Source organism: Mastomys coucha, unplaced genomic scaffold (assembly GCF_008632895.1).
Source record: "Mastomys coucha isolate ucsf_1 unplaced genomic scaffold, UCSF_Mcou_1 pScaffold15, whole genome shotgun sequence".
Classification (NCBI taxonomy): Eukaryota; Metazoa; Chordata; class Mammalia; order Rodentia; family Muridae; genus Mastomys; species Mastomys coucha.
Window position 1 is genome coordinate 57,418,674 of NW_022196897.1, and position 27,505 is coordinate 57,446,178.

Consider the following 27,505-nt stretch of genomic DNA (forward strand, 5'->3'; position numbering starts at 1 on the left):
CCATGACATAAGCACCGTCCTGTCAGGGACACAGATGCCTCAGACTCATGGGAATACTCATGGGAATGGCACTGTCTTCCTTAGGTCAGGGAACATGGCAAGGGCTTCTCCTGGTGAGAGTGTGGGCCTTGACAAAACAGTTGACAGTGTGCTAAAAACAAAATCCAGTGTGTGCAAGATAGTGTGGTAGAGCTTTCTCATCCCATATGACTGCCAGATCCCAGCACCCTAAGACTGCTCCCCTCCCTACAGAGCCTCATACTTTGACCAGCTAACCCATCTCTTTGTTCATGCTCCATATAATAAACATGGTTGCTGGTTCATCTCTGAGTGTGGTCCAGCTGATCCCAGCTTTACCTTACTGTGTCTGTCTTTTCCAGTCTCCTATTACTCCCCATCAGATCTCCCATACCATGCGGGTCACAGCAGAGACAGACAGACAGGCAGACAGGCAGACAGACAGACAGACAAAGACAGAGAGACAGACAAAGACAAAGGCAGAGAGAGACACAGAGAGAGACACACAGAGAGAAGGGGCAGGGGAGAGGGAAAGAGAGAGAGAGAGAGAGAGAAAGAGAGAGAGAGAGAGAAAGAGAGAGGTAAAGGGACAGGGGGAAGAGAAGAGGGAGAGAGGGGGAAAGTGAGAGATAATTCAATAAGCAAAACAAAAATAAACCTTACTTTGATGGAATATGTTATATTTCAAAGTACTATCAACAGCTGAAGTCCAGAATAACAACTTTAAAATTGTCTTCAGTATTTCAAAGTTTCAACTAACGTAAAGCCAAGTTCTATCTGCACTAAGATTTAGTTCATTTTAACACTGGTCTAATTTTAAGCCTAAATACACTTATTTTGAAAGAAGGGTATTTTAGTTATAAAAATGTTGAGCTGAAGGCTTTGATGTATAATGAAATTATTTGAATATGAATTAAAATGAAGTCATTTCCATTAAGATGCATGGAGGAAGGCCTGACTGACTACGCCCTACATCTACCATCCCACAGCAGAACGCAGACAAGGCTCCAATCAGACCCATGGTTTCCCCTCACCCACCAAGGCAGACCCTACACCCATGCTGCTAGACTACTCTGCAGTGGCTTTCAAGAAATTTCCACCAAAACCATTCAGACAAATTGAATGCCCAGACAGCCTCTTTCCACTTAGGATCTAGCTTTCCCCATAACCTTAGCTCCAAAACATTTTTTATTATGTAGAGGGACAGAGTTGGGTAGCCTGCTTCAGGTCTCATGGCATTCAGGGGAGACTGTCATGAATTCTTACTAACATTCTGACACAGTGGTTCTGGGAGCTAGGGAGACAGATCTCATATTTCAGCCCCCTGGGAAACATTTTCCAGATTAGCACTTGGCCTTCATTCACTCTCAGCTTGTAAACTCAGCAACGCTCTTCTGACTCAATGGAGCATGGTGTTCGCATATGGGCAGGATTCTCTATCAGCACTGGGGGGAAGAAGTTCTGTTTATCAGCAAGAGACACTTCCTCACTTCACACTTCTCACTAATTATGGCTGTTAAGTTTTCCGGATCCTATCAGAAGAGCAGCTCATTAACTTTAATTATTTTTCAAATTCATTGGCTCCATTGTAGACTGATGCTGGCAGGTGCCAGTGAGTTTTTATGGCAGAAATTAATTAACAAGTGAGTGGAAGGCCTTGGTAGCTGATACGTGTATCTTTCTTCTCCGCATCTGACTAGCTGAGAGTGGGCCTCAGACCCTACAAACCAGAGGGAGAAGAGTTACAAAGTGAGTATCCAGGACACAAGAAAGCCACCTCCAAGGTCCAACCAGGGCTGTGGCACATGGTTTGTATCCCATTGTCCGTCCAACCAACTTATCATGAATCCTACATTCAGAAAGCCCACAGGTCTAGTTACCCTAGATCTCCAGCGCGTGTCTACATCTAGTTGATTCTAGACAGAAACTGACAGCTAAATTAGACTCTCTCTGCATGCAGCCTGTTAAAGTTTGCTTCCAATGGCCTAGGCAAGTTCCCTGCTCCATGGCATGTCCCTGATGTTCTTTACTAATCAGTATGGTTAATCCTCTGTTGCAGGCCCATGTCTATTCCAGCTACTCCTTTTTAAAAGTAACTTTTGGGGAAAAAAATAGTACTCCTCACCATAGTATCCATTCATAGGATCAATCAATCTCTCCCTCTCCCTCTCTTTCCCTCTCTCCCCCTCTCTCTCTCTTTCTCTCCCTTTCAGTATTTTATGTCATAAAACATGCATAATATTTAACTAAAATCTCTACAGTATTTTCTCTAAAAAATTCAAAGATATATCAATAGGGATGCCAACTCTAGCATTGATTGTAGCAAGTAAACATTAGAGAAATAACAACAAATTCCCACAGTCAATAAATAAATAAATAAATAAATAAGTCATCCCACTAGAATACTAACAGACCCAGAAATGATGTCACAGAACACCCAACATAGGAAAATGTTTACCATACATTATATGTTACTAAGGACAGAAAGTATTGGTTTAGTCTTCAATACCGATATGCATTTATATCTTTTGTCAGATTCACAGCAACATTTTAATTTTCATCCCTGAATATTCTCACATTTTAAAAAACTTTCTGTATTGAACATCTGTCACTCTTGTATTCAGAGTAGGAACTTATATAACATATATTTTTTTCAAATAAAAGAGAAAGCAGCATAGCACAGCATTACTGCAGCAGTTTATATGGCCAAGCACTGTTATTCCTAATATTCACAAGGAAGGCATCTGCGACTCATTGAGGGGCCTAAGTAATAGACTGGGATATTTTGCTTAGGTGATTCCCATTAATCATGACAATAGTCCTATAAGGTGGACATTGTTGTCCTTGTCATTATGAATGAGGATCAAGAGTCTACAATATATGTAGTAGCTTAATTTATCTCAACTACACACTGACTACAGAGCCAGAATCCACATCCTCGGGTTAGGTGATTGTTAACTAATCTCAGCTGTTATCTTGATTTGATCTAGGATTAACTGGGAAAGGTGCCTCTGGACTTGCCTGTCAGAGGTCAGTGGTCACCTTAATTAAATTAACTGACATAGGAAGACCTGCCCACTGTGGGCGGCACAATTCCCTAAGCTCCAGGACTGTAAGGAAGAAGTGAGCTAAGAGGCTGCATTCATCTCTCTCTCTCTCTCTCTCTCTCTCTCTCTCTCTCTCTCTCTCTCTCTCTCTCTCTCTTTCTCTCTTCCTCTCTCCCCCTCCTTTTCTCCATCCCTCCCTCCCCTTCTCCCCCTCTCTGTTTGCTGACTGTGGACACAATATGACCCGCTCAAGTTCCTGCCCCTAAGATTTCCCCACCATGATGGACTGTAACTTGAACTGTGAGCCACAGCAAACCCTTTCTCCATTCAGTTGCCTTTGTCAGGGTATTTTACCACACCAACAGAAAATTAACTAAGTCTCATTTCATTAGTTTATATTATACACTCTCATTTTTGGATAATGATTAAATAGTTCTATCAAATGAAAACATAAACTAATAAACACAGACCCTAGTGGAAAAAATAATATATATTTACCTGGTAGTTTTAAAAATTAAATGTTTTGGATACATATGATGTATGTATGACATGTTCCCAATACCATTCTGTTCTCTTCCACCCAGAGGTAAACATTATCTAAAGTGAGACCTATTGTTCCTATGTAAATCATTATTTCTCAGCTGCAGATGTTCTATCCATAAACTAGAGTGAATTCATCAGTTCCCAATAAGGAAAGTAGTTACAACTCAAATGTATCTCATGCAAAAGGATTTAGCGCTGAGATTGGCTCCAAAGGTTCAGAAAGGCTAGAGAAGTACAAAGCATCATGGGGCTGGTATAATTTCCTCCGTTTGTGGACAGTAGAAACTACCTCACTGGACTGCCCTGACCTCTGGCTTTGGCTGGTTTGGGACAAGGTGAAGCACTGGCAGGAGGCAAGGGGCAAAGGAGGCTGAGGTCAGAGCACCTGCTTGATAGGTCTCTTCTTCCCCGTCAGGTGGCTAAGGTCAGCATGGCACTGTTCAGATGGTTACGGGGCCTCTTCTGCTGCCTCTTCCTGCTGCTGGTGGTGTCACGCTGAAAGTACTGCCAGGAACAGAAGAACAAAACCAAAACGCAAAAAGATGGAATCTCATTCTGCTGTCTTCCAGTTCACTGCCAGTGCCTCAAAATGGCAAAACCAGATCAGAAGCTATGACAAGGCAGCCTGCCACATGGTGTCTGTCATTCACATAGTTTTTAGCCAATTGATAGAAGACGGTGTGCAGAGAGGTTACACAGAATCAGTAGAGCTAGAGACAACAGCACAAAACTAACATTGTTTGATTTTGTCGTTGTTGCTGTTGTTTTGTTTTAAGCTAGCATCTCCTGGTCTCAAAGTGGGGGATAATGTAGAACTTCGGATCCCCCTGCCTCCACCTTCCAAGTGCTAGGATTACAAACATGTATGGTCACACCCAGCTTTATTATTTGTATTTTTAAAGCTCCTTGTTAGTCAACATTCTGTCATCATAGCAAAATGCCCAGGAATCAAAGCACAAAGAGAAAAGGTGTCTTTTGGCCCACAGGTTCAATCCATAATAGGTCCCATTGATTTTGGACCTCTGGTTGGGCAGTGTATCATGGCAAAAACATATAGTAGAACACAACATGGCCCAGATATGAAAGAGAGAAGAGACCAGTATCTCCCAATACTGCTCAAGGGCACATTTGTAAGGACCACAAATCTCCATCAGACCCTACTTCTTAAGACCTCATCATTTTCTGATAGCACGGAGCATTTAAGACTCAGACCTGGAGTACATCTACCCAGATTATGCCAATACTCTTCCATCTGATTTAACATCTTTAAGATATATCCATGTTGGTGCAGGCATCTCTAATTGATTCATTTTGGCTATAGTACTGAAATCGATAATGGAATTTCTTCATGGGAACTAGTAAAATGAGCAATACAAAGTTCCTGAGACAGCTGCATGAGTTATGAAGATAATATGTGGCAGATGTCAAACAGTGGATAAAATCGGATTGTAAGAAAGTGTGTCGAAACGCTCATCCTTCTCATCCTGCAACACAGATTCATCAAACGCCTATCATGTCCTTAAGCATTGTGCTTGACACAAAAGACAGAAAATCAAACATGACCTGGGTCTTGCTCTCTAGTTGCTGACACAGAAGCAATAGATATATGGTTTCCATCAGGGGAGACAGCACAACAGGCAAGGCATCATTACATTCAATAAATTAAAAAAGGAGCTACATAGGAATTTCAGTTGTAGATTCACAGTTTTCTAAATAGATGAAATACTGTATGACAAGTTAAATATAGAAGTATAGTAATAATAATAATAATAATAATAATAATAATAATAATAATAAATACCCAAGTGCTTATTTTCAGAATGTAAAATAGATTAACTTCTTTTTTGAAAAAATAAAGTATTATAACAAGTTAAATAAAAAAAAACTAAGAATGTGTCAAAACCTCGCTTGAATACTTTGGAAGCTTTCTTAAAAACATCTTTAAGCAAGATTAGTGGAAAATTATCTTAGCGTGACAGACTAGTGAACAAGCACTTCAAGCAAGCATCTCATTAAGTAATGCAGAATGTTCCCTTGCCGCCTGACCAGGAGGAAGGCTGCAGTAAAACGCCACCTTTTGGACACTTCAATAGTAAGTTGGAAAGACATGAAAGGGGCCAGGCGGTGGTTCAGTGGGAGAGAACGTACCTGAGGACACGAGGATCCCCAGCAGTAAGAGGGGGGAGTGAATATTATATATTTTTAACAAATAACAGAATACCTATTATTTAAGAACTATTCAGACATTGCTTCCTGTGTAATTAGCTTCATCAATGTGACACAACTTAGAATCCCTGGGGAAGAGAGTCTCAATGAAGCAGTGGTTATCTTAGTTAAGTTCATTGATGTGGAAAGAGCATAGGACGCCAACTGTGGTCAGAACCATTCCCTAGGCAGGGAATCCTGAACTATGTAAGACCAGAGAAATTGAGCTGAGGGCAAGCAAGCCAGCATGCATGCATCCATTTCTTTCTGCCCTTTGTCTTTAGAGAATGAAACTCTGTAAAGATGGTGCTATAGACATTAATGCCTGTGTCTACTTATTTTTACATTTGGAAAAAGAGTTTTAACCTATGACTCATGCCTTACAATTGCATCCACCACTGATCCCTGTTGTTGCCGCTAGCTTGGGTAGACTGAACTCTGGAAATACGCAGCAGTTTGAATAAGTGAGTTGAAGCAAAGTGGAGACATCTTGGCTATTGGCCTCAGATGCTGTATGATGACATTCTTAGTCATTTGTTACTGGAGGAAGCGTGTCACTGTAGGGCAGGCTTTGAGGTTTTATAGCTGGACTCTACTTCCGGCATCTTTCTGTTTCCAGTGTGTGGATGAAAAGTGATCGGTCTGCTTCCTGCCAGGAGACTGCTATCTCCTTTGACCTGGTCACATATTCCTGCTGACGGTCCTTTCCTATCACGAGATGTATCCCATCTGGACCTGTAAGCCAAAACAAACTCCACCGAAATTCACTTTTTGTCAGGTCAGGGTATTTTTATCACAGCAACAGCAAAGCAACTAATACAGTCTCTGTGCTAATAACCCTCAGCATCCTTCATATTAGCATCTTAAAGGTGTTAGACATCCTGGCAAACGACATCGCCATTTATGTTGCAGAGCAGTGTCAAACTTCTTATTTGATTCTCTGTCAAGGGCTTTTAGTCTATTCTTTTAGGGGAAGGAAGAGAGGGATTGTGACTTGACTCAGTCACAGAAGCTGATGTGTAGCAGAACCAGAAGCATAAATTCTGACCCCAAGTCTAGGAATCCCCTTTGCACGGACAACCTCAGAGGAAACTGTGGCGTCTGTGTGTTGTGTGACTGTTGTGCCCTTCTATCTCCTTTGACAGCTTGTTTACATCAGCCCTCACCATAAGGACATTGTTAATTCCAGGTGGGTTTTATTAAATTCACTTTACAAAATCAAGGGCCCTAGAGAGATTAAGCAACTGACTCAAGATTCCAGAGCCAGCAAATGACCAAATCTGAATTGAGATCCACATGCCTTGATTCCAAAGCAGGTGCTTTTTAGCTACCCCAAGATTCCATCCCATTCCTTTTTGGACAGAGCTAAGGGCTGGGTGTGTGCTTACACTCTCACCTATCCTGCCAGGCTGGCAGAAGGAGAGTTGAGGCCAGGGCTTTGAAGAACACTAAGGCTACCCCGAGGCTTTGTCTTATTTTATTTCACAGACCTGCATGGAGCCAAGTAGAGAAGTGGAGCCAGGGCCTTACTGTTGCTGTCTTTAAAATCTCTGAGCTGGCTGGAAGAATGTTTATAGTTACAAATATATTTTAGAAAAGCTTCTAGGTTTTCATCTGAAGTATTGATGACAATACTGCTATGTTAGCGTTTCTAAGAGATTGTCTGGGGGCAGGAGGAATCTGATTAAACCTAAAGAAGTTAGCTGTATCTATTCTGTAGGTTTCTACCAATGACCAAGAATGCCTTCATACAGCGTCTGGGGCCAATAGCCAAGCTGTCTCCACTCTGCATCAACTCACTCTCACCCAGTTATATTTCTTTTTTTAAAAAATATTTATTTATTTATTTTATGGAAGTACATTGTCACCGTCTTCAGACACACCAGAAGAAGGTGTCAGATTCCACTACAGATGGCTGTGAGCCACCATGTGGTTGCTAGGAACTGAACTCATGACCTCAGGAAGAGCAGCCAGTGCTCTTAATTGCTGAACCATCTCTCCAGCCCCAGTTATATTTCAATACACTTTTTATTTTTATTTTTATTACATATTTATGTATTTATTGGGGGAAGGTCAGGGGCGCATGGGTAAATGGGAGGCTGGCTATCAGAAGTCGATCTGGGGCAGTCAGTTCTCTCCTTCAGGTGTCAGGCTTGATGTGCTGAGCCATCTTGTTGGCTCACAATATACTTCTTAGGAAATGGCTTGATTCATAGTTATCAAGCTGAGAATCTTGCATAGCCCTAGACCTGGATGGCCCCATGGTATCCTCCAAGGGAAAAATCACTTGTTAACAGCATCATGGAAGGGAAGAGTTTATCTTAACAGGAAACAAAGAATCCCCTTAGGATTTTCAGGCCCCTTCAGGAATACTGTCTTCTCAAGCTCTTTGTACCCTGAAAGTCCCTTGACACATTGTGTGGCCTTTAGATAAGAGACCTTCAGCGTTTGCCTTCCCACACCACTGTACGCATTGTACTTTAACATGATTGACAATGTCCTACGATACAGTACGAGGGTCAAGGGAAAATAAATAGCCCAAGATGATAAGATAAGCTTCTCTCCACCACTCAAAACCGTAGAGCAACTGTCAGCTCCTTCCACAATATGACAGAATCTGGTGTGGCTGTGTTTCATGTCTTCACAATATAAAGAGAGAAATATCAAAACAGCCCATCAACCAAGCAAGGTAAGTATCAGAAGGTCATCAGTGCTCCTGCTGCACTAATTGCTGGGCTCTGCCTAGACCTTTCATCTTCAAAGGACCCACAGGTAATAATCAATGCAAGCAACAGCCCTCAAGTCAGGCAAAGTCGCTGGGAGAATCAGCACAGGAGACAGTTGAAAGAGGCAGATCTGGGAAGGCTGCAGCGGCATAAGCAGGTTCTTTCATCTGCAAAAGGCCAGACAGGCTACTTTCAACAATAAAGGTTTTAGGTAAAAACAGATCTGGTAATAAGAACAATGGGATGTCAAGTCAGGCACTGGACAATTAGGGCCTTTAATCCCAGCACTCAGGAGGCAGGAACAGGTAGATTTCCATGAGTTCAAAGATCAGCCAAGGTTACACAGGCGACCCCATCTCAAAAAAAAAAATGTTTTAAAAAAAGAAACCTAAAGAGAAAAACCTTTATAATCTTGGTTTTGGTGTTCAATTTTTATATTAATAGCAAAATATGATAAATTGGACTTTATTGAAATTTTAAAGTTTTGTTTTGTTTTCATGTACTTTTTTCCTTTTTTTTTTTTAAAGATTTTTTTATTTTATGTATGTGAGTACACTGTCGCTGTTGCTGTCTTCAGACACACTAGAAGAGGGAATTGGATCCCTTTATAGAAAGTTGTGAGCCACCATGTGGTTGCTGAGAATTGAACTCAGGACCTCTGGAAACGCAGCCAGTGCTCTTAACCACTGAGCCATCTCTCCAGTGCCATAAAGTTTTGTTTTGTAATGATACTGTTAGGAGTATAAAAACTGGAAAAATATTTATAACTCACATTCCTAGTGAAATCATATCCAGAACATACAAATAACCTATAAAACCTAACAAGACAAACCTAAACAACCTAACTTAAACATAAGAAAGGATCTGAACAGACGCTTCAATAGGGAAGATGCAAGGATGGCATATAGCTCAGGAAAGGCTGCTTAATCAATGGGTTATCAGGGAGATGGAAATTAGATACTACCGCACACCTAATAGAATAGTCAACCCACCAAAAGCAGATGAGGATGTAGTTCAGTGCTCAGAGCACTTGGTTTGATCATGGACATCAGCAATAACAACAAAAAACTATACATACAAAGTAATAAATAGCAAATGTTGCTCAGGATGCAGAATAATGGATGCTAATTTATTGCAAGAGGACATGTAAATCGGTACAGCCATTTCATACAGTATCTTTCCTCTTTCTTCCCTTTCTTTTTCCCTTCCTTTCTTCTTATAAATAGTCTCACTGGTAACCCTAGATGACCTGTGTCAGCTATGGAAGCCAGGCTGACCTCAAATTCACAGAGATCTGCCCATATCTGTTTCTGCCTCTGTAGTGCTGGGATTAAAGGCATATGCCACCACACCTGATTCAAGTAAAGCTACGTAATTTTTGTTTGTTTGTTTAATGTATGTGGATGTTTTGCCTTGACATGTGTATATGCAACACATACCTAGTGCTTTAGGTCAAAAGAAGGTGTTGGATCCCCTGGAATTAAGAGTTACTGATATGAACTATATATGGATGGTGGAACTTGGATCCTCTGCAAGAACAAGTGCTCTTAACTGCTGAGCCATTTGTCCAACCCCAAGAATATCTACTTTAAAAGACACTTGTGTCTGGAGAGATGGCTCAGAGGTTAAAAGCACTGGTTGCTCTTCTAGAGGACCCAGGATTTGATCCCCAAGACCCACATGGCAGCTCACAATCATCTGTAAACCCAGATCCAGGGACTATAACAACCCTGTTCTGGCATGCATGGGACTATGACAACTCTGTTCTGGCCTCCATGGGACTACAACAACCCTGTTCTGGCCTCCATGGGACTATGACAACCCTGTTCTGGCCTCCATGACACCATGCAAGCAAGATAGTTATGTATGAAATATCTGTACACCCATACACATAAAATAAAAAGACAGCTTGCAGTTGTTTATAAAGATAAATATAAATTTAGCCTATATATCCCCCCAAATTTCTCTTCTATTTCCATTCAAGTAAATGGAATGTACATCCACACCAAAGCAAATATAAAATTGCTATAGCAGCTTCATTGATAATTAATCAAAACAAAACTGGAAACTATGTGTCTTTCAATAGGTGAATGGCAACAAAGTAGAATGCCCTTAGGTGATAAGCATGCAGTAGAATTCACAGCACATTAATGTTTTGTTTGACTTTGTTACACTTTCTTTTCAGACAAGGTCTCATCTAGCTCAGGGTATGTCTTAAATAGTGTTTTACTGCTGTGAACAGACACCATGACCAAGGCATCTCTTATAAGGACAACATTTAAATTGGAGCTGGCTTACAGATTCTGAGGTTCAGTCCATTATCATCACATGGCAGCATCCAGGTAGGCATGGCACAGGAGGAGCTGAAAGTTCTACTTCTTCATCTGAAGGCCACTAGGAGAAGACTCCCACATGGTTAGGAAGAGAGTCTGATTGCCCACCCATATAGTGACACACTTCCTCCAACAAGGCCACATCTCCTAATAGTGCCACTCCCTGGGCCAAGCATATTCAAACCATCACAGGGTGGCCTTCAACTTGCTGAGTAGCTGAGGATGGCCTTGAACTTCTGGTCCTCTTGACTCCACCTCCCAAGTGCTGGGATTACAGGTGCTTGCAACCATACCTGGCTTCTCTCTCTCTCTCTCTCTCTCTCTCTCTCTCTCTCTCTCTCTCTCTCCCCCCTCCCCGCTTCTTTCTTTCTTTCTTGAAAAATGACTTATAATTAATTAATTTTAAGACAAGGTCTATTTATATATTAGTTAATTTTAAGGTAGGTTCTCTCATAGCCCAGGATAGCCTCAAATTCACTATACAGCCAACCCTGGCCCTGAACTCTTACTCCTCCTGTCTCCTCCACCTCAAAAGTGTTATGTCAAAGGCATAAACATCGGCTTCACATATAAATCTTAAATAATTTTTTTCTAAATGAAAGAAACTAGAACTAAAAGGCTATATATTGTATGATCCTAATCTGGAAAGAGCAAAATTATGAAATCAAAAGGGTTGAAAAAAAAAAGATTAGTGGTTCCCTGGAGTTAAAGGGAGGAGTGATTAGCCAGGGTATATATGTACAACTTGAGCAACAAAACCTGCCATTTTTCATTCCACTAGCAAAGAATAATAGTGCTAAGCATAAAATGAACACACATGGGGCCATGCTGATATAAATAAATGACTTAACAAACAAATGAGGGACAAGGAAGAATTAAATAATTTAAGCATATAATTTTTCTTCCCCCAAAATGTCTGCTCCTCACTCTTTAAGGATGCCTAGACGTAGTGACTTGACTCATTGGGAAAAGGCAAATACAGACAGGCAAGCATAGGGAATAGTTTAGAAACCTGGGCTTGGGGGATGAACACAGCCCTCTTCTACAATGCACTTGGCAGCTCAGGACCCTTGCCTTTATGTGTCTGCACACACACCCCTCTCCCAGCAAAGTTCCCCAAACACAGGACACCCACCTGGATCAAGCCACAGGCATACCCACTCCAACCAATGGAATAACTCCCTCCTCTCCTTAATAACTGTCAGGCATGGTTTCTAGTCAATCCTACTTTAGTGATATTCAGGTGGGAGCACAGGGAAATCAGTCCAGCCTAAATTGGTCTGGGGCATAACTGCAGTATAACAAACTGTCCTCTACATCAATTTTTAGAGAGACTCTCCTATTTACCATCTTTGCCCATCCAATTGGCATGAATGTAGTTGAAATCAGATGCATTGTGAGAAGGGACATGTCAATCAAAAGAGAGAACCACCTGGCACTATAGCCCTTAGCAATCAGACAGGTTCTTTTCTTGAATACCATAAAAGGAAGCCTCCAGTCGGAGCCTTTGAGCACATCACTCTTGCCAGCATATTTCTTTCTGGTTTGTACCATGGCTTTGCTTTTGAATAAAGTTTCATGGCTACTCTGTAGATCTGTGTGTGCTTGTATTTCAATTGTTGCATAAGAAACCAAGACCCTACCAGCACCTGGTCCAGAGTCTGTCTATTCATATGGTTAAAGGCAGACAGCATTGTAAATAGGAGGGTTGACCTGGCCAACAGTAAGCTATGATCACAGCACATAATCCTGATGTGACAGTGAGAATGGACTTCCCTTCTCTGGAGTTGCTCTGCAGAACCATAACCCTGGAAATACCCATAATCCATAACCATAACCATGAGGAAAACAGCAGACATGCCCAAATAGAATATATTCTTTAAAGTATCTGAACAAGGCTTTTTGCGACTGTCATGGTCATGAAAAAGGGGGAAACTTAAGGCATAGTCATAAGCCAGAGAAAATGTGATGAATAATTGTGATGTAGGATTGTGGGATTGAATCAGTGAAATGGGTTCTGGGGGAAAAATCGTGAAATCAGAAAGGAGTGTAGACTTCAGTTCAGGATGCACATGTGTGCTTCCTGGTTTGGACTAATACACAATGTTCCTGTAAGATATGAATGATAGAAAAAACAAGTGAAGAGCATGTGGGAACTGGGCACTGTCCGAAACTTTTCTGCGGCCCTGAGAACAGTTCCAAGATAATAAGCTTGTTTCAAAAATAAACGGGCCAAGCATGATAGCACACTCCTAAAACCTGGGGCTGCTGAGGCAAAATTGTGAATTCAAGGCCAGCCTGGACTACACAGTGGCCGCCTCATTAAATAAATAATCTTGGACAATAAGGAACAATTAAAGGCACACAAGAATATCAGTACAATTTGAGACTGATGACCATTCCATTTCCCACAGGATCTCTCCCAGTGCTAAAAAAGCCCAGGTTTATCAGACATCGCTTTCATGAGGAAATTCTCAAACTTGCTGTGTATCAGGAGCACCTGAAACTCGCCTCTGAAGAGGACGTGGCAGCACTTGGACTTTTATCTTCTTAGAGAGTTCCTGATTCCCACCCAGGGCAGAAAGTCAACACTCTACCGTTCCCTGTTAACATCAGACTCAGACAAATCTGCACCCTTTCAACGCTATGTACTGAGAAGCCGTTCTGTGTCAATCCTCTGTCACTACCAAACCACAGGTAAGCACAGGGCGAACACCCTCCACAGCTGCCATTCTGATATGCAAACACTTGAGCATTGTGTTTCTCTTCCCGTTTGCCAGTTCCCAGACAGCAATCTGTTCATTGTTCAGCCCAGCTCTCACTCTGTGTGTTTTATGAGCAGAACTCCTGCTAAAATGCCCCTTCCTGGGTTCCTATTACATGGACTCATACACTGCCTACAGGTCATCAGTTCCCACGTTGTCCTGGCAGTGGCAGCTGGGCTTCTGTGGCATTAACAGGACTATTGTGCTAAGTAGCAAAGCAGACTACTTTAGGAAGGGGTTGCCATGTGGACTGACCCCTTGTCTGATCTCTTCAGGAAGGGTTGCCATGTATGCATCAGGAGCCAGACCTTCCAGGTTACGGGCAGGGAGATGAGGCTGCACTCGTCAGTATAAAGAGAAGTGTCCCTTGCCTGCAGCAGATTCTGACCTAGACTGTGACTGACGTGGGCAATAATTTCCCATGTGTTTTCCTCCACTGTGTCGAATTTATTTACATTCGCTTTGGTGGCATCCTTGGGATCTTACTCATTGTCTTCCGTTTGAGCATATGCCCCAACAAAATGAAAAAGGCAAACTGATACCAGGAACAGGAGTCATGGTTATATTTTTTAAAATTCTCCAATCTGTACCTCACCTGCTAGTGATTGCCACACAATAGATATATTGATGAGGCAGAAATAAAAGCCACAGTAACTGAGTGTTTGTGAAGTTATTTAATTCAAATCAGTAATATTTTAAATTTTCCTCCTCCTCTTCCAGGGAAAATGCAGGAAAATAAGAGGTTGAGGCAGGGTATTTGCACATGCCGAGCAAACACTTCCTGACAAATACTAACACCGTGTTCCCCACCATAAACTCAAGCTCTAGTAAGGAAAGGATGCTATCATGGCAGACCCCTCCGTGCTCTACCACTGAGCTGCATCCCTCCGCCCCCAGAAGCACGGTTCTTAGCCCAACTGGAAGGCAAGCCTATTGTGATGGCTGTGATGTTACCAGAAATGAAGGAGCTAACTGTTCCAAGAACACACAATGAGAAGAGAACTAGTCTGAATTTAGGGGCGAAATAAGTTCATTCAATATGGGCCATAAAAGACAGGATTTCTCTTAATATGAAAAAGTGCCGAGAATTGCATGAATTAAGTCATGCATGAATTAAGTAAGGCTAAAAAGTGTTTGTCAGAGAGGAGATCATCTCTGTTTTTGCTCACTTGGGTGTCCCCATTACCATGGAGTTGATTTGTGCTTCTGCTGCTGCTGCCGATGATGATGATGAAGATGATGATGAAGATGAAGATGATGAAGAAGATGATGATGATGATGATGGTGATGTTGATTCCCTCACTTATATCAGAACTAGAGTTTTCAAGCTGTCATCATGGACTAGGGACCAGCAGCTCTCCAGGAACGTTCTGGGCTTCTGGCAGCAGATTGGAACGACTGAGGCACCCTACCTTGTGAACTGAGTAACCACCGGTTGTCAACCCCCAGTGAGAGACAGCCACTGTGGGGCTACTCTGACTGTTGGGGCATTTAGCCTCAAGGACCAAGTGATTATGGGGTTCTTAGCTCTTGGGGTGGTTCTTCTCTTGATATCATTTTAAGCCGACAGATTAAATTTACATATTCTATTTTATATATACTATTTAAATTTATATACACTATTTTAAGCTGACACATTTATGTGTGTATGTATATATATATCCAAATTTATACACAACACACATACATGTACACACACACACACACATATATATGTATACACACACACACATATCCTAGTTTAATACACATCCCTTTGATTCTGTTTCTCTAGAGAACAGTGACAAAAATAGCTGGGGTTGTATATGGTCTACTAAAGATCCACTGCTGGAATCCGCAATGTCTAAAAAAACTGATCCAAAACCAACTCTGTTTCCCTGTCTGTGTCTCTGTCTCTCTGTCTGTGTCTGTCTGTGTCTCTGTGTCTCTCTGTCTGTGTCTGTCTGTGTCTCTCTGTCTCTCTGTCTGTGTCTTTCTGTGTCTCTCTGTCTGTCTTTCTGTCTGTGTCTCTCTGTGTCTCTCTGTCTCTTCTGGTGTGATTGGTTTTAGCTGTAGGTATCTGGTTTGGTTTTGAGTGTGCAGAAGCCCACTTTTCTGCTGCCTGTGATGTTTCAAAATGCCAACTTGCCTGCAGCAGATTCTGACTCAGACAGTGACTGACATGGGCAATAATTTCCCATGTGCTTGTCTCTGTGTCTCTGTCTCTCTCTGTCTCTCTGTCTCTCTGTCTCTCTGTCTCTCTCTCTCTCTCTCTCTCTCGTGTGTGTGTGTGTGTGTGTGTGTGTGTGTGTGTGTGTGTGTGTGTACACGCAGAGGGCAGGGGAGGTCACTGTATTCTGGTCTCACTATCTGACTTATTTCCTTAAGACAGGGTCTCTATGAACCTGGAGCTAGGCTGGTGGCAAGCAAGTCCCCAAACTCTTTCTGTGTCTGCCTCCCCGGTGCTGGGGGCTACAGACTCCTGCAGCAATGGACTGGCTTTTTATATGTGTTCTGGAAATCTGAACTCGGGTCTTTATGCTTGCGCGGTGAATCACTATACCCTGAGCCATCTCCCAACCCCTAATCTAAAACTTTGGCATTTTATCATATCAGTGCCATGAAGGAGATTATTAACTGCCCAGCAGGATAAGATGATTGTCAACAAATCCAGTTCTTATGCTTATTGTCTTGTACTAAATATTGATTTTCTGCATTAGTTACCAGGCGTTCTAGTACATATTAGCAACATGCCACGGACTCCACTGTACTCCCTTCTCTTGAGAACCCACGTGACTGCGCCTTTCATTCATTCAAATCTGTACTTGTGGGACCTTCTAAAGATACTATAGTTGGCTTACTAGCAGCAAAGAGAGACATGGTAATTTATTTTCAATTTTTAAATAAAAATTGTTATAAAAAAAGCAGGTCCTTGAGTAGTATAGAATATATAAGAGGCCAAGATAAATACACGGTTACAACCCAGAAGTCAATAGTATAGCCCTTTGCTCATATCATCCCAGATAGTCCTATGTAGAGGAATACACTAATGTAGACTTTATTTTTAAAAATGATCTTATATTCCTGCAGGCTCAGCTTGTCTTCTAACCAGCTCCCCCTACCCCAGTAATTATCTTCCTATTCATTAAGATCATATTCTTCTCCTAATTCTAATATTCTAACAACCATATTTAAATTTCTCTAATTGCACAAAAAAAATGCTCTTTACAAGCCAAGCACAGTGGCTACTCAGAGGGTTGAGGCAGGAAAGTCACTTGAAATCAGGGATTTAAGAATAGTCAGGAAGGGCTGGAGAGAGGGGCTGGAGCAGTTAAGAGCACTGACTGCTCTACTGAAGGTCCTGAGTTCAAATCCCAGCAACCACATGGTGGCTCATAATCACCCGTAATGAGATCTGACGCCCTCTTCTGGTGCATCTGAAGACAGCTACAGTGTACTTATATATAATAAAAAAATAATCAGGAGAACATAGCAAGATCCCAGCTCTCTCTCTCTCTCTCTCTCTCTCTCTCTCTCTGTCTCTCTCTCTCTCTCTCTCTCTCTCTGTGTATGTGTGTGTGTGTGTGTGTGTGTGTGTGTGTGTGCTTATAAGCATTATGGACAGTCTGTTGTCGGTGCTGGAATATGAATTCCCACTGACATGACTGAGCAGCCAACACTTTTAACCCCTTAGCCACCTTTTCAGCCCTAGGAATTTTTTTCAGATTGGCCTTCTGTTAGCTTTTTTGTCAATGACAAAAATAACTTAAAGGAAGAAAGATTTGTTTGGTTTGAAGTTCCAGTTCATGTTGGCTCCAATATTTTGGGGCCTGTGGCAAAGTATCCTAGTAGGCAAAGAAGTTTGTCTTGGAGCAGCTGCGAAGCAAAGAGAGAAAGGAAGGGGCAGGGTTATACTATCTACTTTAAGGACAGGCTCCAACTTTCTTCTGCAAGGCCTACCCATGTCTTAAAGGCTCCTCCACCGCCACAGGCTAGTGACTCTGCCTTTAGCACTGCAGCCTTTGGGGCTTCACTCCAGACCCAGTCCAAGCTCTCCCGTGTACTTCTTAGCTATGTCTATGGGTGTTTCTTTCAATCCAGCCTTCTTCTCATATGATCTGATTCCATATGGAGCACTGGTCAGCTGTCCGAAAGAAAGGTCCACGTACTGCATTTCCCTGGCTCTTTAGAATGTCGTTCATTTGCTCCTCTACCTATCCTTTAAACTGGACGAATTGAAGGTGTGTTGGGGTAACTATTAAAAAACCATTTGGGACTAGAATACTTCACCCTTAATAGTAGCTCACATTGCAAAACACCAAGGACTGTCAACACCGGGATGGCATACCACTACTAAGAGTCAAACCACAGTATGGGGAGGAGAGGAGCCAGAGAACACTGAAAGGGGCGAAAGAAATAAATGAAGATATGTGTGGATCCAATTGAGGTACTTAAAAGAGGTGCAGTGGGGCAACAGGCAAAATTCCAAGGAAATCCAATCTCCTCCCCGCCCCGCCCCGCCTCTGGCGTAGCTCTGTAATGTTCTATCCCGACGAGGAGGAAAATGGCAAACCTTGGGACAGCTATTATTTCAGGAAACACTGCTCTTTATAAATGTAAGCTGACAATAACTGATATTCCAACCCCAGAAGGCCACTGCGAACTATCCTCCAGTATGCAATCTTATTAAATAAGATCTAAAACAAAGCAAGCGCCAGGCGTGCTTGGCCTTTGCTCCCTTCCTCTTTTGCCTCCGGTCACCAGGAGGCGCTGCAACCAAGTACCCTTCCGAGAATGTAGAAACGCGCCTAGATAAGTCTTGTCCCCTCCGGGGCCCTGTAGCGAGCCGTCGCGTTCGGAGCTGTATTTCCGCTTTCCCGCGCGCCCAGCCAGGTTCGGCCCCCGCCCCCGCCCCCGCCACCTGCACGCTCTCCGGGTCGTTCCCGCAGGCTCCCGTCAGGGGGCGCTGTCTGCGGCGTTGCAGCGGCCCTGGCTGCCGGGAGACGATCTCCCGGCGGGCTGTGCGGCCCGGCTCGGGCGGCTGCAAGTGCCACGTCCCAAGAGCTACGCGGAGTCGCAGAGCGGGCGGTGCGCGAGGCGGAGCAGCGCTGAGCCGGCCGGGTCGTACGGATCGCCCGCCGCCATGGGCTCCTCGCAGAGCGTCGAGATCCCGGGCGGCGGCACCGAGGGCTACCACGTTTTGAGGGTAAGGGCTGCGGAGGCGGAGGCCTGGGGGACGCCAGGGCGGCCAGGCCCGAGTTCGCGGAGCGTCCTGGGCGCGGCTGCCAGCGACGTGGCCGGGACCCGCCACCCTGGCTCCTGGCCCTGCGCACGGCCTCGCCGTGCCCCGACCGGAGCTTCAGAGTTGGGAAGGGCAGGGGGCACCGCCTCCAGAAGGAGCCGGAGCCGTACCTGTGTTCCTGGGGAAGGTGACGGAGCCGTAGGCTAAGCGGAGATGTCACGACCCGTATCGGTTCATCTCCGATACCCCTGGATGCTTGGAAAAGCCATCTGGGCTGGAAAAGAACGAATGGCCTCGGGCTAGATTTGACAAGACTTGAATTTACTTGATTTTTGATAGGACTTTTCCGTTCCTGGTCGCTCCTGACCCTTCCAGATCTCTCCAACCTTTCCTGGAGGAGAGGAACTTCCGTATGAAAGTATTTCTAAGATGAGATAGTCAGGGAAATTGAGGCTTAGGTCTGAGGAGGAACGTTTCCAAAATAGCCAGGCTTGATAAGAGGACACAGCGCCAGACAGCAGGGGTCAAAGACACATCCTCCTGTGAACGGTCCGTTCCTCGTGGAACCAGGAATGTGGTGACACCTGTGTGAGTGCTAACATGAGCTGTGAACAGAGTGGCTTAGGTCTGCATCACCATTTAGGGACAGTCTTTCCTGAGAGTGTGCATGCTACCCTCATTGTCTGCCCCGGGGTCCTATGTTCTGAATGAGACAACATTCTGAAATAACCCACAGACCTGAAAGATAGGGCTGTGATGGGTCACCTGATTGTTGGGATTGTGGTGTATAGTTGCCTCTCCATTCCACTCAAAAGAGACTTTTGAAGCCCAGCTCTTGGTAGGTAGAATAGTTTGTTTTTCCAGGGTGTTTCTTCATACGCCATATTACTTTCCTATGCCCTTCAGCTAACCAAACTCCTAAACTCCACACTAATAGGGAAAACAGAAAAAGAACTGCCTCATCCTGGATTCGAAGGAAAATTAATGGCAGTGCTTTTTTATCTGGTCCGATTCTGAGTTGACTCGTGTGAGGTATATATATGATCCTGCTATGTGCAGATTCTCAGAGTAGTTGACTTGGCCAGGAACCCTTAGGGAGCTGTAGTATTTTTATTATAATAAACACCCAGGGAAACCTAGTAAGCCACATTAGTGTTAATGAGTAGGAAAAGAATAGTCTTTAGGGTCTTAGACAAATCTTCATGTCAACAGGACTCCAATTTAATGACCTCATTCCTGTGGAAGACAGTTGAAGTCTGTCTTCTTCAGAGGCGTACCTGAGAGGATTTGTGTGTGCATACATAGTCAGTAGTGCAGGTGTGGTATTACTCTCTTCCTTGAGCTTTAGAAGGGTTAGGTGCAGCCTCAATTACCAGTCTGCATCTGGAACACAAATGTTTCAAACTATGAAATAACTGTATAGAGGGATTTTATCCAAGGGAGCTTTAATGATTATGTCATGAAAACAAAAAGCTCTTAGCCCTCTCTCCCTAATTCTGCCACTCATTGCTTTACCTTTGTTTTCAGAGAGAAAAGAACAATTTTCTCCCTTCCATCCATTACTGCCCTAAGACATGGTGGTGCATTCCACTATAGGATACTGAACTTGTGAGCCAATGTGTCTACAGCAGGACGTTTTTGAGATAAACTCACCCATGTTTGATCTGATCTAATTTCACTTTCTTTAATAACCACCAGTTCGCTGACCATATCTGCTGCTGTCTTACTATTATTTCAGGAGTCCACATAATAAAGTAAACTTAACATTGAGAGATTATTTTCAGTACTTACTGCTCAGCTCTGCTTTGGGCAAGCTGAAACAGACCCTGCAGTTACTCTAAGCGGAATACTTTATCTTTGTAGGTGATGTGTATTTCTGTCTTCTGTCTGTTCTCTTGGGTGGCATGTCTTTATTTCTTCTGCCTTCCCACCTGGTTCGGTGCAATTGTGATCCCATCATACATTCACTGTTATTCCCATTGCAGAGGTGACTGAGCACGGCAGTTTCTCCTACGGTCATTCAGTGTGTTTTATGTATAAAGAGACATCTCTTCCCACACCTCATCAGTTTTCCTCGGGTTTTTGCATCTTTGTGTAACCGTTGGAAGCATATGATACATACTGTGAAGTCCCTAACAGGTCAGTGAGGTTCACTGTATTGAGCTTCATAGGAGAATGTGGTTAACTAGCACCTCCTGGTGTTGAGCACTGAGTTCTAGTCTTTAATTCTTAAAAGGATATGTTGAGACCCTTAAATTCCTTTTGTTTCACTTAAATTATACAATTCCAAAATTACAGACTTTTAACATTCTATAAGTACTGATCTTCATTTTACTAAGTTGCAGTGTTTTCTAGTTTCCGTTCTCTACAGAACACTTAAACAAATTTCAAGATAAAACAAAGTTTCATGAAATTGCATTGTCTAAAGGTAAATACTGCTGGAGTATTTGTCTTTATTTTCCTGTGCTTAACTAGACCCCCCCTCCATATATGTGCCACAAAGGTTTTGAATGATATTGCATAATCAAGTTGAATGTGGGCAAAATATATATTAGAGCGGGGTGTGGTCAACCACACCCATAATCCGGCACTTGTGAGGTAAGGCAGGATTACCAAAAGTTGAAGACCAAGTTTGAGTACAAAATGAGTTTTAGGCCACACTTAGTTACAGAATGAGACCCTGTTCAAAATCAAGAACAAATAAAGATAAGTTAGTCTTCCAGCCTAAATAATTAGCAGTTTTATTTCTTGGTAAATAAATTGGAGCTTATGAATTAATTAGAAAGCTCTACTTTCAAGGAAAAGTTTATGAACACCCTGAATATTTTCTAAAGTTATTTTTTTTTTAAAGTGGGTATTTGGGCCAAAGAAATGGCTCACTGGTTACGGTCACATACTGCTCTTGGAGAAGACCCAAGTTTAGTTCCCAGCCATTCAAATGGGATGGCTCACAGATGCCTATAACTTGAACTGTAAGAGATATATAACTTATACCTCTGGCCTGTGCAGGCATATGCACATACCACTGCCAAAGTAAACTTTGCGGTGGTGCACACCTTTATTCCCAGCACTCTGGAGGCTGAGGCAGGCAGATCTCTGAATTTAAGCTCAGCCTGGTCGATATTTTGAGTTTCAAACCACTTGCATCACAAAGTTTAAAGAATTGTTACTTTTAAAATCCAAACAATAGGTTAGAACTATGTATCACTTTTTATAGAAAATGTGTTGTTAGGGTTTCTAGATTTTGTAGAAGTTGCTGTAGTTACCTGTAGGTTGCCTCCTATAGTCCCTGTATGTTAAATGTCGGATTCTTGTTTTCATTTGACATGTTATCAAGTGAGACCAACAAAGCCATTCTCAAAAGTTTCATCTTTGGAGTGGTCTCTTAGATGGCTATTATAAATTAAACAATTCTAGCCTTAAATAACACGCTGAGAAGGGAGCTCTCCAAGGACATTCTGGAACCAGCGCTCACACCAGTTTGGGGACATGTTGTGTTACTCTGTTGACTGATGGGCCGTTGATGTGCTTTGCATCTCCCCTGTAACCAGAGGCCTAACCCAAGCCTTGCTGCAGACTCCACAGCATTAGGTGCTAACTTCAAAGTGCAAAGTGGCTGTAAATTAGTCCAGTGGAAAGAATACCTGGACCACATCTGCTCTTGGGTGGAGCTGCCCTATTTTAGGGGTGCCTCACTGACAAAGAAGCCTTGTTACAGGGCACTACTTTTTTGACAAACTCATAAACAACTGTGCTTCTTAATGTTGTTTTCCACACATAATTAGAAGGCTTTATAAGCAGGTACCAACTGCAGATTTTGCGTCTCTCTCCATTGATTTCTTCAGTTTGACACCAGGAAGCTTTTTAATTTATAAGCATTCTTTGAAATTACACTCAAATGCAGGACACAGGTGATTGCAGTTTCCTAAAGCCCAGTCACATGATATATGAACCCAAGGGCACTTTGAAGCATTGTATCATTGGACATAAACTTTATGTCCAAAGACTTGAGCATGTTAATCTGGCCCGCTGGGCTCCTCACTGGGCAGACCTCTTCTCCATTACCTGTGGCTTTGGTAAGGATTCTGTGCAGTGCTGGTTCCACTGCCTTTTGGGCCAGCGCCACTGACACCACTGCACTTACTTTACCATCTTTAATATTCTACTGAAAGGACTATATTCTCACAATTTACTAACTTAAAAGAATGTGAACTGGTAAAGGCTTGGGAAGTTCTGCATGTGCTTTGGATCTGACTGCATATTGCTTGGGGAAATGTGATTATCCAGTAACATGACTTGTTTCTTTAAAAGACAGAGTGGTTTCTTTGTGAGACTGTACACTGCCCTGTTTGCATTGCAAATAAATTTTCTAAACTAGGGAAAGGAATGATGCTGGCTTTTTTCTTTCTTTCCTTCCCTCCCCTCCCCCATACACACCTTTTGAAACCATCAAAACATATTTTCAGAAATGGGGAACCACAATGACTAGTGGACATGGATACATTGAGAGACTATTCTAGTAGACCACCCGAGGGTACACTGGGGAACTGGATTCCAGCCCCTGCTGCTGGGCTCAGCCATCCTGTGAACCTTTTCAGACTGCCTGTTTGTCTGAAAGTCAACTAGAGCAATGCCTCCACCATCTTCATCACTCAGCCCCACAGTACACATTAGACATAAATATTTGAGAACAAGTACTATTAACTCTTAATATGCCCTGTCCTTTGGTTATCCTGTGCATTAAGTGAGATAGTCCACGGCACACTGGACTCTGGTAAGACTCAATGAAGGTTAGTTGGTGGCTTATTACCAGCATTACATTATTGCCTAGTTTGTGAAATCCACTATTGTAGGGGTATTACCAGTTTCAGTAGTGTTCTTTTCTAGTCAACTTGTAGATACTTTATGCATGTGTGCCTAGCCCTGTATATGCTGCTGTTTGGTACATAAGTTTGAAGGGAATTAACAAGGTGACTTGCTAGGTGCCTGTGCCCGTGCACAGGCCTTTTAACCTGAGCTTGAGCCCTGGCTCCCACAAGACATCAGGAGATAAATGACTCCTAGGATTTGTCCTTCGATCTCCACACCCATCTTTGTGTATATGTTGCATTCTTTATCTGTTTGTCTTTCTCTCCCTCTCATACATATGCAAAACAAAAGTAAATAAATATAAAAATTAAAGTATAAGTTTGCTTCAAATCTGACCCCTTAATTCCTGTCCCAAAAGTATATGCATATATGGTACTTGTTACTTTTAAACAATTTTTGTTTTTGAAGAAGTGTGGTACACTTGGGCTGGGGAGGTAGCTCAGCAAAGTGATTGCCAACCAGGAGGACCTGAGTTTAATCCTCATTATCCATGTAGAAAAAAATCTAGGTGTGGTGGCCTGCCTGTAATCTAAGCATTGGTGATGCTAAAGTAGACAGATTCCTGAGACTTGATGAGTTCTAGTCAGTGAGAGTACCCTGTCTCAAAAAGAAAAGCAGAAAGTGCCTGAGGAAAGATCCCTAAGTTGCCCTCTGACTCCTCAGCCATGAGTGCATGTGCGTGTGCGCGCGCGCGCGCGCGCGCACACACACACACACACACACACACACACATGAGTCTATATCAATATCCCTAGCTATCAGAGAAATGCAATCCAGAACTACTTTTAGATACCTCACCCCAGTCAGAATGGCCAGCATCAGTAAATCTGACAACAGATGTTGGAGAGGATGTGGAGAGAAAGGAAGCCTTAGGCACTGCTGGGGGTTGGGGGGAGACAGTCACTGTGGGAACCTGCTTGGAGACTTCTCAAGAGTTAAAAAACAAGTAACTGTATCACCCAGCTACACTCCTGTACAAATACCCAAAGAACACTGAACTGTACCATAGAGGTGTTTGCATTCCCATATTTATTGCTGCTTTATTCACTATAGCAAAAAAATTGTAATCAGTCTATTTATTTGTCAACAGATGAGTGGATAACAAAAATCTGGTATATGTATGTAAAATGGAATACTACTCATTTCTTAAAAATAAGTCAGAAAATTTGCACGAAAGTAGATGAACTTAGAATGTGTAGTTTTAAGTGGGGTCACACAATCTCAGAAAGGAAAAAACCATTCTCCTCTTGAAGAACCTAGCCAATAATATATGTGCATGCAGCTACAGTAACAAGTGTACAGGTGGCTACAGTGTACCATGCAGGAGAGAGGACAGGAAAAGTAAACATTAGGAAGGAGGACAGACTGCATGCTGGTAATGAGCACGAGTGTGAAAGGAAAGAGAGCCAAGCGTGTGTCTAGGTCTGACTGTCGTGGATTCCAAGTTTTGGTGAAAGACCAGAGCATGCAGATACACTCAAGAGGCTAAGAGATGGTTCAGAGATTAAGAGCACTGACTGGTCATCCAAAGGACCCATGTTTGATTCCCAGCACCCACATGGCATTTCACAGGCTCACAAAAGTCAGTAACCTGGTGTCCTCTTCAGGTTTCTGCAGGTACCAAGCAGAACAGCCATGCACATAAAGTGAAATAATAATAAAGTTAAAAGTACCTACTTATTTATATTGGTAATAAAACTATACAATCCAGTGTTTGGCTTCTGTTCTGAATGGCCACTCCAACTGTATAGAAGTTCATTTAGTTTCATAGTGTTTTGGTATAGTTAGTTTCTGTTCATGGCTTTTTTAAATTTACAACCTATTTTTAAATAATAAAGTTTTACATTTTAAACAAAGACAGTGACTCAATAATAAAAAGAGCTGTGTCCCACTTAGCCTGCTGTTTCCAGGAAGTCCCCCATGGTTACCTGTCCAGGTGTTCTGTGGTAGCCATTGCATCTGTGCCAGCTCCAAAGCATAGAAGCCATACATGAAGAGTGCCCAACCCCCAGCTTCACCCAAACTCTCCCCCTCCTCATCGCCTTCTCCCAATTGAAGAGCTGAGAAGGAGAAAGAGTTGGTGCTCACTGACACATGAAGTTGAAATTTTTTTTTTGTTGTTGTTACTATCTTTAATGTGTTGGTGTTTCGCTTTGCATGTGTATCTGTGTGAGGGTGTGTGATCCCCTGGAACTGGAGTTACAGAGGGGTGTGAGCTGCTTTGTGGTTGCTGGGAATTGAACCAGGGCCCTCGAGAAGAGCAGCTTGTGCTCTTAATTCAAGGCCATCTATGCCTCCAGCCCCATGAAGTGGAATTCTTAATTCCAGAGGAAAGGAGGTGGGTGCTGTGTTGCTCAATCCTAATTGTCACCTAGGAGATTAGAACCTCTAGGAGGCTATGCGGGACTTCAGATGTGAGTAGGTCCTGCGGACAGTGACTTAGTAAGTGCATTACTTCCTGGTTTAAGTCATTATGATGGGATTATTGGAGGTTGTGAGATGTCAGTCTAGCTGGAGGAAGAAGCCTTTGAGGTCATGTCCTTGAGACTGTGTCCTAGGCTAATCCATTCCCGTATCCCCTTTCTCTGCCTCCTGGCTGCCATGATGTGAATTGTTCTGCCTATCCTGTTCACCTCCAGCTCATGAAACTGAACTGAGCTGAGCTGAACCTCTCTCCCTTAGGCTGTTTCTGTCAGGTGTTTTGTCTCAGCAAGGAGAAAATACTGACTACAGACGCTTTCCTGGGAAGGAGTCAGTAAGACAACAAAGGAAGTCTGTGTGCAGGGAGGGAGATGGCTTGATTGGTTCAGGGTAAGTTTGGTAAAACGTTAGTATAAGATCAGAAGATAGAAGTGGGAAGTTGTAGATCGGAAAGATAGTTCACAAAGCCTGGCCACTCAGTCAAAGAAAACTACCTGGTGGATGGAGAGGACTAGTCTCACAAGGCGTCCTCTCACCCTCACACACACACCATGGCATGCATACACCCACAGTCAGGTAAGACAAACCCATGTGAAAAGGGAAAGTTGAAAGTTAATTGTATTTATGACCTGAAACTTATCTGTGTTTAAAATGTGTCCCATTCCTCCACCCCCCCACCCCCAGCATCACAAGTAGCACTGAATACAGTGCTGCCTTCTCCTGTCTTATTTGTGGTAGATGTGTGGTAACTTTTCTGCCAGTGAATAAACCTTCATGACCATCTACTAAACATGCTCTGTTGAAATGGGCTCTTATAATTGCCATGTAGACGTGTGCTGTCCAGCCCCATGTGGCTATTTTTAATAAGTTAAATGAAATTTAAGTTGCAGCTCTTAGTTTCAGTAGTCAAGTGGTTTGTTGATGTTACTGTGGCCACCGTATTAGAAGGCACCCATTCAGAGAACTGTCATCAGCATTAAGGCTAGAACAGCAGCTAGCCAGAACCTTGTGCTTCCACCTGACGCCGCTGTGTTTCCCCCTCTTATGTGATGATGCACATAGCTTCCTGTTCTGTGATGGAGCTCATATCAGAGAACAGCTGATGCAGTAGCCTCTCGCCACTTTTGCCTATTACTCTGTTGATGTTGGAGGTCACACGTGTAAATTGTGTGAAGTAAGTGTTCTTGTGAAGAATGAACAAGAACAAATTTTTGTTAGTTTGTTTTGTAGCTTTACATTGACTGCTCAGAGTCTTTAAAAAAACTAATTAATTGCAGCTTTTCACACTCTCCATGAAGTGGACATGCTCTTAGATTATAATTTCATTTCACTTTTTCAGATAGAGGGAAAATGCCTT

At 42.8% G+C, this 27,505-nt stretch overlaps 1 protein-coding gene across 3 annotated transcripts in view; it reads left to right on the forward strand.

Annotated features, from left to right (window-relative positions):
• The first annotated feature begins 18,575 nt into the window (after nucleotides 1–18,575).
• Nucleotides 18,576–27,505, forward strand: part of Gorasp2 (golgi reassembly stacking protein 2) — a 31,261-nt gene continuing 22,331 nt past the window's right edge. Inside the window, exons 1-2 of one of the 3 annotated variants that reach the window (XM_031370573.1) lie at nucleotides 18,608–18,822; nucleotides 20,844–20,997. Coding sequence is in view for 1 of the 3 variants with exons in the window: in XM_031370572.1 (XP_031226432.1) it covers nucleotides 18,760–18,822 (63 nt within the window). In the remaining 2 variants the exon portion in view is untranslated. Of the gene's footprint in view, nucleotides 18,823–20,843; nucleotides 20,998–26,125; nucleotides 26,170–27,505 lie in introns of those variants that run through there. The other 2 variants (XM_031370572.1, XM_031370574.1) reach the window with 2 other exon arrangements.